Consider the following 12,168-nt stretch of genomic DNA (forward strand, 5'->3'; position numbering starts at 1 on the left):
TGTGCAATCCCTTCCTCTCTCATACTAGAAGGAGGAAGGGTTTGCAAACACCAAATGCGTCCATTGCGATCCTCTGATGGCACATAGCACATGTTGACACACCGTGTGCATCTTCAAAATTTGGCCTCTAAAAATCTTGTAAAAACCTTAAAAACTTTTGGGCAAGGAAATGAAGGACATGATCGATTGTGGTTTAGGGGAAAAGGGGCTTATATTCTCCCTAAAACATCGATCATGTCCTTCATTTCCTGCCTCATAGGGACCAGCTGTTGTTGAATGCCCAGGATTCGTTGTTGCGTGGCCAGGATTTCTTGTTGCATGGCCTGGATGTTGCTCTCCATTAAGTCGATCCTGGCATTCCAGGCCATGATCTGCCCTATCAGCCTCTGGGCACTGTCCGCTGAAAAGGGCTCCGCAGCTTCTCCTACCACCACCAGATCATCACCTAAAAACATGTGTAGATAAAAAATTGGTTAAAATATACAGCCATTAATTGTTTACCTTAAGCTGGGTTGTCAGACACTCACTTTCACTTTGTGGGGTGTGTAACGCCACCTGCTCTTCCTCCTCCACATCTAGCCCTGGGCTGGGCTCATCCAGTGGAGCTACGGAGCTTGGTCCAGCGGAGGATACCGAGCTTGGCTGCTCCCTCGAGGACACTGGGCTGGGCAGCTCCAATACTGGCGCGGGGCTGGATGGCTCCATCACCGACATGGGGCTGGGGCTGGGGCTGGGGCTAATTGCCCAATCAGGCTGGCGAGGTCGGGGGGTCCTGGGCTGCTCCGCCTCTTGTCTGAGTCTTTGTTTCCCTATGAGAATGAAAAAAAAAAAAATACTTTTAAGCATAGTGATATTTGAGTTCAGAAATTTGAATATGAAACATTGGTTTGAAGTGGTGTAAAATTATTAGCTGGTTATTACAAGATCCTAGTTTAATACATCCTTAAAATGACTTTTTTTTAGTTAGGCTGTGTTCAGACTGCTGCGATGTGCGAACGCTGCAAATCTACTGTGGTTTCACGCATCGCATGCGGAGTTCGCACTGCCCTATGTGACCTGCTGGGAGTATCAGTGTAAAGTTTTATTGACACCTCCAAATTAGTTATCATTTCACAGTGCAATCTTTAAACTCGGACAGGAATCGGACCACATGGTGTGAACACCCATGTGATCCGATTTGGCTGTGGACTAAAAAAAGGGCCATGTACAAGTTTGGTCCGGATGCGATGTAAATTCAGCCATACTACATGCATGGCTGAAATCGCATCACACAGAGATCACATGTGATTTGCACTGCAGTGCGGTGCAAATCACATTTGATCTCGTACATTGCAGCAATGTGAACCTAGCCTTTAACCAAACTGTGATACTGTATATCTTTTGTCCAAGTTTCACAGACGGACACACTCGAATCAACGCCTGGAGTACCTGTGTGTGATTATGTCAAAAATGTTCTATGAAGGCCCAAACTACACTTATAAATGTTTCCTAGTCCAGATGTTGAACCAGCATTTTATCTATCTATCTATCTAATTTTTTTAATTGAGTCTACATTGCACTGAATAAATTTATGAAACTTTATTAAAAATTTATATCCTATAAACTGAGCGTGACAATTCAGTTTATCATGAACAAAAAAAAAAAAATAACTAATTAAAATCTAATCCAACACCAGATAAATTTACACCATACACAAATTCATGCTATTTACGCCCACATATACGAACAACCATATGCGCCATATTTTCATAAACTACCTACACGAACGATTACGATCTAATCCGCCAGATTTACACCGCCTACACGAACGATTAATATAAATCCGCCAGATTTCCAGTCACTATCTACATGAACGATTACGATCAAATCCGCCAGTTTTACATACACTATCTACACGTACGATTACGATCAAATCCGCCAGTTTTACATACACTATCTACACGAACGATTACGATCAAATCAAACGATTATGTCCGACAGTCACGAGAAACGCGGAGTTTACTCACTTTTTTTCAGGACCTTTTTGATGCGGTCATATTGGTCCGGCTCCCTGGACTTGATGTCCGACCATCTTTTCCGCAGCTGGTCCTTTCCTTTCCGTACCCCGAATTTTGACTCCAAGGCTGTGACCACCTCGTCCAAGATGGCGCTTTTCCTTATATTTGGTTTTGGGTAAGGGCCATGTTCCCCATCATAATCATCCCTCTTAAGGATAGCTACCATCTCCACCATCTCTTCGAACGCCATATTGGTGGCCTTATATCTCCTCCTTGCTTGGGGCCCATGGCTTTCCTCCGCGCTGCTCACGCTGCTAATTGAACTTGCATCCGCCATTTTCCACTCTCATACACCCACAGCGGAAGGAGGGTAAAAGGGGCGGGGAAACACGGTCGCAAGGAACGTCAGGGGCGGGCGACGCAGGCGGAGCCTGAGCGCATGCGCCGTATATAAAGCGGTACCACGAGGCCGTACGCTTGTCCGAACGGGAGCAGCGAGTGCTACACGCGACGGTAAGATAGTTATCATTTTATTTTCGGTTAATTTAAAGCCTGCGTTAGGGATATCCATATTGAATTTTATTCTTATTGATGTTTAATTGATTTCTATGTGGGTTGGTGGTTGAGTGGGCTTGGTGTTTTGTGTGGTAGTGTGGGGGTGGGTGTATAGGGGGTGGGGCTAGTGTGTGTGTGTGTGTGTGTGTGTGTGTGTGTGTGTGTGTGTGTGTGGGGGGGGAGTGTTTGTGTGTGTGGGAGGGGTAGTGTGTGTGTGTGTGTGTGTGTGTGTGTGGGGGGGGGAGTGTTTGTGTGTGTGGGAGGGGTAGTGTGTGTGTGTGTGTGTGTGTGTGGGTGGGGAGTGTTTGTGTGTCTGGGAGGGGTAGTGTGTGTGTGTGTGTGTGTGTGTGTGTGTGTGTGTGTGTGTGTGTGGGGGGGGGAGTGTTTGTGTGTGTGGGAGGGGTAGTGTGTGTGTGTGTGTGTGTGTGTGCGTGTGTGTGTGTGTGTGTGTGTGGGGGGGGGGTAGCGTGTGTAGTAGTGTGTGTCTCGCCTACATTGTCACAATATAGTGTGCATTTGGTCTGACTTTTTTTTTTTTGTTTTTTCTTTTCAGAAAATGAAAAAGTATACTGCAGACCCCTTTAAAGAGGAGGCCTTCCTCTCCACCTTTATAGATCTAGTGGAGTCCCACAGCAATCTGTGGGATACAAAACACCCCCAATACCCAATCCGTGCTGCCCGGAAGAAGACACTGGAGACAGTTTTGGCGTTTGTGAAAACCCGAGTCCCCCAGGCAGACACTGTCTTTGTGAACGCCAAAATTCAGAACCTGCGTAGCGCGTATAGGCGGGAGCAAAGAAAGATCCTAGAGTCCCAAACATCAGGAGCAGCAGCAGGTCAGGTCTATGTACCTAGGCTGTGGTATTATGACAGGCTGTGTTTTCTGGATGACACATCAGAAGCCAGGCCGTCACTTTCGACTCTTCCGTCTACCCGTCCCTCCACCCTTCCCTCCGCCTCAGGTGAGCCATCCCTGGAAGATCCAGACCCTTCCTTGCTGGACGAGGTTGATGCGCCCAGCTGGAGCCAGGTATATTTTAGTTTCTAACGTTTGGATTGCTCAAATATTAATGATGTCAAGTTCAATGTTTGAATTGCTTCCAAATCTAGGATTTCATCACAAATTAAATTAGATAGAAGGATACAGTAGTTTACACAAATGTGGCTCAAATCTTAATGAACTGATGGAAAAATGATGGTGTCAAAATGATAGCCTTTTGTATTTCAAGACAAATGTATTTGCAAGTGAGAACTGTAAAATTGTTAGTGATTGATGATTTCTAAATATAGACATATTTTAGTTATTGATTTCTTTGTTTTTTTACACAGGATGAGCTCACCCAGGAGGAGGCCGGGACCAGTGGTATGGAGGAGGAGGCCGGGACCAGCCACACACAGGAGCTAGCTGGGCCCAGCAGGAGTAGGACTGAGAGCCAGGTCCCTCCCCTCCGCCTAGCCAGCAAAAGGCCCAGGAGGATGTGCCGTACAGAGGAGGAGTCCTTGGTGCTGATACAGCGAGCCACCCAGATTTTGTCCAAACCCCCCAATCCGCAGGAGGCCTATGCCACTTATCTGGCTAGCAAGCTCCAAGAAATGGACAAACCCCAAAGAAACATGTGTGAGGCAATCTTCTTTGATGCCATACAACTGGGGCTGAAGGGTGAGCTCACACCCACCACGAAGCTCTACAAAACAGACCCTACTGCTCCTCCTCCTCCTCCTCCTCCTCCTCCTCCTCCTCCTCCTCCTACCACAACTCCACCACCAGAGGCACAGCCTCCAGCGAAGCGTGGAAGGAAGGCTAGACGGAAGAGTCGCAGGTGACTGCCTGGCTTCAGTCTGCTCTGAAAGAAGACGCAGGCTGTTGTAGTACCACAGTCTGGGGACATAGATCTCATCTGCTGCTTTTCCTGGTCTGTGGGATTCTAGGACCTGGTTGTGCTCCCTATGTACATGCTACGCAGGTTCGGAATTTTGGTGTCCACTCACTTGATGTGTGCCTGGGGGACAAAAGGCTTCACAAACGTCAAAATTGTCTCCAGTGTTGCCTCCCTTTTGTTTTTTGTTTTTGGTTCTGAGGAAAAATAAAAATTTATTATTTCAAAAAAATCTTGTATGTTTTCTTTTTTTTTTTATCAATATTTTTGTATAATTTTGGGTTAAAAAAACAAAGTTTATTTGTGAGTAGGCAGATACATGTCAAAAGACTCTGGGGGTTATTTACAAAACACATGTTCATGTAAATATGCTAACTTCAACTGCAATTTTTAAAGCACTGCAAGTGCACTTGGAAGTGCATTCGCTGTAAATTTGAGGCTTAACATTTGAAATGAGGGGAAGCTCTGCTGATTTTGAACATGCAATCATGTGTAGGCTAAAATGATGGTTTGGGTATCTATCTATCTATCTATCTATCTATCTATCTATCTATCTATCTATCTCTACTTGCATAGTCCTGCTTGGCCCAAAAAAATGCAAGTCCATCTTGTTTCAAACCCCCCACCCAAAAAAAAAAATAAAAAAATAAAAAACAATAGTAGTTCCAAAAATATATAGTAATAGATTTTTTTTTTTTTCTGAAATAAATAAATAAATAAATAAATAAATAAATAAATATATATATATATATATATATATATATATATATATATATATATTTATATTTATATATATATATATATTTTTTTTTTTTTGGGGTTGTTTTTTTTTTTTTTTTTATATAAATTGGGAATATATTTTTGCTATAATTGGAAGATTAATCATAGGATGAGGATGAATAAAAACATGTAGTATAACTCTGTGTGAATATAAGCAGCAAAGCTACTTCACTTTTCTTGCATTACGAAGAAGAAAAGAACGGGCTATATTAAAAAAAAAAACACAAAATTAGCAGCATGACGAATATGCTAGCTTCAATACGAACACTAGTTTTACAAGACCGAGCGCTTCCGCCCTGTAAATTCTTTCTGAGTATGCGCGGAACTTAGTTTGACGAACAAGCCTACACACGGGCGGACTGTTCGCTCAAACCAAGTTTCAGCGGACAGTTTTACGGAAATTCCGAAAAACTTTGTTCGTCAGACTGTCCGCTGAAACTGTCCGCTGAAAGCCCACACACGAGCGGACTGTCCGCCCAAACACTGTTCAGCGGACAAAGTTGGGCGAACAGTCCGCCCGTGTGTACGCGGCCTTAGAGAGCAGCCCTCATCCTTGGAAAATGTGCTCTCTTAACCACTTGCTTACTGGGCACTTAAACCCCCCTCAGTCCCAGACCAATTTTCAGCTTTCAGCGCTGATGCACTTTGAATGACAATTGCGCGGGCATACAACACTGTACCCAAATGAAATTTTTATCATTTTTTTCCCACAAATAGAGCTTTCTTTTGGTGGTATTTAGTTACAGCTCGGAGTATTATTTTTTGCTAAACAAACAAAAAAAGATGCAAAAAAAAAATAAAAAAAAAATCATGTTTTAATAGTTTGTTATAAAATTTTGCAAACGGGTCATTTTTCTCCTTCATTGAAGTGCGCTGATTAGGCGGCACTGATGGCTGCATTGGTGGGCACTGATGGGCTGCATTGGTGGGCACTGATGGGCTGCATTGGTGGGCACTGATGGGCTGCACTGGTGGGCACTGATAGGCATAGTTAAGGCGGCACTAATAGGCACAGATAAGGCGGCACCGATGGGCACAGATAAGGCGGCACTGATGGGCAAAGATGGGCACATAAGATGGCACGGATGGGTGGCACAGATGGGTGGCACGGATGGGTGGCACGGATGGGCACTGATAGGTACCACAGATAGATGGGACTGATGGGTACTGATAGGTGGCACTGATAGGTGGCTCTGATAGGTGGCACTGCTGGGCACTGATGGGCGGCACTGCTGGGCACTGATGGGCGGCACTGCTGGGCACTGATGGGCGGCACTGGGGTGCAGCACCTTTGAGGCAGATTGGGTGGCACTGTGGGTGGCACTGTGGGTGGCACTGTGGGGTGGCACTGTGGGTGGCACTGTGGGTGGCACTGTGGGCACTATGGGCACTGACGGGGGCACTTACTTTTGCGTTTTATTTTACTTCAGGATGGCACTGCGGGAGGCAGGTGGGCACTGGCAGGTGGCAGGTGGTCCCTTGTATTGATGGCCGTGATCGGGACTGATGTCCCGATCACGGCCGCCGGTGATCGGCTTTTTTTTTTTCTCCTCGCGCTGTCAGCGCGAGGAGGAATAATAGCCGATTACCGGCTCCGTTCTATCACATGATCAGCTGTCATTGGCTGACAGCTGATCACGTGATAAGGGATCGGGATCGACCCCTTGCACGGATCGGTGATCAGGCGAGTCTCACGGACTCGCCGATCACAGAGCGCGCCGCGCGCGCCCTTCAGGGTGCGCGCAGGCCGCTCGTATCCGGTAAATGTAGGTCCGCGCTGTTGCCGTCATTTGGCAATAGCGCGGATCTGTAGTGGTTAAAGTTAAGTGTCTTGATATTTGAGGAGGAGGGAGTGGTCAACCATATTAAAGGCAGCCAAAAGGTCCTTGATTTCCTTTTAACATATTCTGTTATATTCTTTGCAACATTTAAACAATGCTAGTGTTCCTTCATTTTTATATATTTTTTAAAAGCTTTCTTATTATTTATAGCTTTCTAACTTTGGCCATGAGGCACAAAGGTTTTATTTTTAGCCTTTTAAAGGTATTTGCCCATGGGAATATACTCTGCAGTGAGTTTGCATACAGTCTTTTTGAAGATTTCCCATTTCTGTTCTGTGTTGATCAATGCCAATATTCCCTCCCAGTTTAAATCTTAGAGAGCAGCCCTCATCCTTGGAAAATGTTCTCTCTTAAAGTTAAGTGTCTTTATATTTGAGGAGAAGGGGGTGGTCAACCATATATCAAAGGCAGCCAAAAGGTCCAGAAGTAGGAGTACAGAATAGTGTCCATTGCTTTTTGCTGTCAGTAAGTCATTTGTGAGTTTTAAAAGTGCAGTTTCTATAGAGTGTTGAGGGTGAAATCCAGATTGAAGGTAATCAAGGTTAAAATCCTCTTTATTTATTTAATCTGCACATGATTGGGTATTCAGAGTAAAGAGTGAAGATTCTCAACTCCTATAGAAAATCAGCCTCAGGGTCTGCTTCTCCATGTTTTACCTATTACACCCCCTTCTCCAGCTCCCCTCCAGACGTCATTCTTTCTGACTGCAGCTAAAACAGTATTGTTAGACAGATGCAACAAGATAAACAAACAATGTGTTTAACAATATTTTTCTGACAATGACAAATTACACAATTTTAGAGAAAAAAACTTTTATTTGCTCTGAAATATTTTTAAAACAATAGAGAGATGTGTGATGGACTGGAGATAGCATTAGATGCATTTAGCGGCAATGCAAAACATTGCAGAAATACAAGAATACACAAATACCAATTGGCAGATATGAATAGACAGAGCAGTCCATGTATTCACCTAGACTAAGATCACACTATAGAATGCTCTGGTTGGTCTTGTGTTATGGTCAAATCAGTTACATTGAACGATGTTATCATTATCGGTGATAAGCCACACTTTGCCATTGTCGTAAGTGATGTGTTTGACACTGAACCAGAGTCCCAGGTTTGTCCAGTCTGTTCCAGTTGGGTTGCTGCCACTGATTCCAACCCTAAAACAAAAATCTTTCTCAGTTATACAACATAAAAAAAACAATATAAAAAGTAATGTTTCCGCTAAGACCCCTTTTACACTGGGGCCGCAGCCACGCCAGTGCTAAAGCACCGCTCGTTTTGGCAGAACTTTAGCTGTTTGGCCGCTAGAAGGGTGCTTTTAACTCCAAAGAAGCGAGAGAGGGGGGATTTGGGACTTTAAAGCGGGAGTCCACCGGGACTCCGCGTTTTTTTTTTTTTTTAAAAGCCAGCAGCTACAAATACTGCAGCTGCTGACTTTTAAAATAGTGACACTTACCTGTCCAGCGCGCCTGCGATGTCGGCACCCGAAGCCGATCTCTAGGTCGTCTGTCGGGTCCTGCCGCCGCCATCTTGTGTATGGGAATCAGGAAATGGAGCCTTTCGGCTTCATTTCCCGGTTCCCTACTGCGCATGCGCGAATCGCGCTGCGCAATAAGGACGCTCCCCGCTGCCTCTGGGATCTGTGTGTTTCCCAGCAGGCAGCGGGGCACTTGCGGGAAGGGGCGGGCACTTGCGAAAAGGGGCGTAAGTTACGCCCCTTTCCGCAGAGAGCTATCCCGGAAGTGGGTGCAGTTACCTGGATTATCCAGGTAACTGCACCCCCCTCCCCCCTGAAAGGTGCCGATTGTGGCACCGGAGGGGGGGAGGGTTCCGATGAGCGGAAGGTCCACTTTAGGGTGGACCTCCGCTTTAAATGAAGCACAACCAAGTGCCTCATTCCCGGTAATAGGTACGTATAAAAGGGAGTTGGGACTTTAAATAAAGCACTTGGATAGTGGAGGTAAATTTTAACCATGTTTAAATATTTATTGATTGTAAAGTAAAAAGGCAGTAAAAAGTATCAATTTCATTATATGTAAAGGCATCAATATAGTATAGGCATGATATAAAGTATATACATACAACAGCGCATGACAATGATAAAGAAATAGTGTAGCATAATAGTGCCCATAACAGCATGCCCGATGTGGACAAATATACCCACATGGTAAGTATGCATCCACTAGATATAAAAAAGATTTTTTTGTATATAATTAAAAAAATGTATCTAATGATGAAATGAATATGGTTCCGTATAAAGTATGGCTGGGGCATCAAATCAAAATCTCGACGCGTTTCGTGGGTGTATCCCTACTTATCAGAAGCTGATGCGACCAAAAAGTTCCTATGGAATATAAATAAAAAGTATAATATACTAACCATATAGATAAATATATAAGTTAATAAACATTTAATGCGTGTAGATGGTGAGCCAGAACACACTCACCAATCCGGACGGCAAGTGCAGTGCACGGTGGTGGACGTAGGGTGGGCCAGGAGCATAATCCCTCCACGGGAACTGAGGCGGCATGAAAATGGCAGCGATATCGGGTAGAATATAGGAATACAAATATATAGCAGAGTATAACCAAAAATTGGGATGTGTTGTAGTTGTAGTTATATGCCCTCTCTCGCATATATATCGGGATGGAAGCACTTGGGTATATGGGATTGGCCAGCATTGGAATTACTAGGATAAGCTTTACAGACTAACCAAACGGTTGATGGATATCATTTAATGCCTATGTTGAGGGTTCAAAAAACACCATTTCAATTGAAAAGGGAACAAAAAGACCCAGAACTGATTGTGAGCATACATAGTGGTTGCTAAGTGATAAGCTGTAGCCTTGTCTAATTGGTTTATCCATAACATTTACTATTTCTTTACCAAAGTAACCCTTATTTACACATTACCCCAATGCAATTGCATCTATAGGTAAAAAATTACCTTCTGAACGCTATGCCTTCAACGTTGACACCATACACAGAACCATCAGTGCCAACCTCTATCTTCATCAGAGTGCCATCAATGCGCTGCCATTGGGTTCCCTGGCAGGATAATGAACTGACACCTTTGCGGAAGAAAATCATGCCTGCGCTGTTCACTCCCCAGCAGCCCCATAGCCCACAGCTGTAATAGTCTATTGACCCATCCAGTAGGCTCCAGGGTGTATCGGGAGAGCCTGAAATTGTGTATCTCTGTTTCAAGCAAAAGACGCGGTCTTCTTCATTCACTCCACCCAAAAACCGATTACCGCCAGCATCTACCTGCTTCAAGAGCCCTGTTGAAAAAACACAAAACAAAAATAGGCCCATTAAATTGAATGTTTTAACAGAAAGAAGAACAAAACAATTGTTACATGGGATTTTTGCAGGACAGGCAACAATTACACAAATGTCCTGTGCCACCTCAAGTCTAATGACATGTCCCAACGGACTGGGGCAACATTAATTTGCCACAGCAGGCAATCCATTTTTGATTGTAGTGGGAAAGTACCCTTCCAATCATTCCAGAACTGCAGAGATCCATTTTACAGGATCTAGTGTATCAAAAAAAATGACTTATGGAGTACAACAATTTCACTGAGGACCATTGCAATTGATGGTGGCACTGGAGAACCTGATTTCACCAATAGGGTGTAGCTTAAAGTAGAACTATGGCCTATTACAAAAAAAGCAGCACTCAATTTTTAAGTTTACCTGCATTTCCAGTTTTCTCTTAGTCCTCCTGCAAAGTCATACAAATATCTGTTAATCCTGCCAGTGAAGTCTTCCTAATGCAACTTACTGTGGGGATGACTGACAATGATGCTGCACTGCTTCTGAATTCTGAGATACGTTGCCACTTCCCTGCTTGCATTATAGTGGGATGAAAAGTGTTGAAGGGCGTTGTGACTATCAGCATTGTCACTGCCGATATACTGTACAAGTAGAGCCAGGACAAGGTCATCTAGCACCCGGGGCAAAGATACCAAACTGCGCCCCCCCAGACTTTTAAGCATTATGTGTCAGTAAAATACTCCTCAAGCACTACTAACCACCTAAGGATATATTACCTTTGCAAGCTAAAATTATCCTCAAACAAAAATCCCCCCTCTTTTCACTGCAAATCCCCCCCCTGATGAAATCTCCCCTCCCAGCATCAATCTTTGACCCCCATCCCCGCTCCCAGCTCCAAACCTTTCTATCCCAAAATCTTTCCTCCTAGCATGAATCCCCCCCCCACCCACACACACACCAAATCCCCCATTCTAGAACAAATCCTCTACCCCTCAAAATTTCCCTCCGAACACAAAGCCTCCCTCCCGGTGCAAATCCCTACTAGCACAAATCCTACCCCCCCCCCCCAAATCCTCCTTCAAAACACAAATGCCCCACAGAAAATTTCCTTTCCTAGTACAAATCCTCTCCCCCAATTGCACAAATCCCTCTTCCTTAACCAAATCCCTACCAAACAAATTTACCTTCCTGGTACAAAAGCACTTCCCCCCAAATCACTCCTCCTAGCACAAATCCCCCCAAATCCCCCACTCCAGCACAAAATGCCCCCGAATTCTTCCTCCCAGCACAAAATGCCCTCCCCAAATTTCCTAGCATACTACTTGCACACATACATATACAGTTGTGCTCATAAGTTTACATACCCTGGCAGAATTTATGATTTCTTGGCCATTTTTCAGAGAATATGAATGATAACAAAAACTTTTCTTTCACTCATGGTTAGTGTTTGGCTGAAGCCATTTATTATCAATCAACTGTATTTGCTGTTTTTAAATCATAATGTCAACAGAAACTACCCAAATGACCCTGATCAAAAGTTTGCATACCCCAGTTCTTCATACCGTGTATTGCCCCCTTTATCATCAATGACAGCTTGAAGTCTTTTGTGGTATTTGTGGATGAGGCTCTTTATCTTCTCAGGTGGTAATGCTTCCCATATCTCTTGACAAAAAGCCTCCAGTTCCTGTAAATTCTTGGGCTGTCTTAGCTCAATGATATCGAGGTCAGGAGACTGAGATGGCCACTCCAGAACCTTCACTTTATTCTGCTTTAGCCAATGACAGGTCTACTTGGTCTTGTGTTTTGGATCATTGTCATGTTGGAATGTCCA

General features: G+C 44.2%; 1 protein-coding gene across 1 annotated transcript in view; it reads right to left on the reverse strand.

Annotated features, from left to right (window-relative positions):
- Positions 1-7,845: 7,845 nt before the first annotated feature.
- LOC143933690 (fish-egg lectin-like) overlaps positions 7,846-12,168 on the reverse strand; it is a 29,376-nt gene continuing 25,053 nt past the window's right edge. Inside the window, exons 3-4 of the mRNA XM_077456672.1 lie at positions 10,006-10,339; positions 7,846-8,215 (exon numbers count right to left, since the gene is read on the reverse strand). Coding sequence (XP_077312798.1) covers positions 8,077-8,215; positions 10,006-10,339 — 473 coding nt within the window. The 3' untranslated portion in view covers positions 7,846-8,076. The remainder of the gene's footprint in view (positions 8,216-10,005; positions 10,340-12,168) is intronic.

The sequence above is a fragment of the Lithobates pipiens genome, unplaced genomic scaffold (genome assembly GCF_037356315.1).
Source record: "Lithobates pipiens isolate NorthernLeopardFrog02 unplaced genomic scaffold, aLitPip1_a1.2 Scaffold_27, whole genome shotgun sequence".
NCBI classification, from domain to species: Eukaryota; Metazoa; Chordata; class Amphibia; order Anura; family Ranidae; genus Lithobates; species Lithobates pipiens.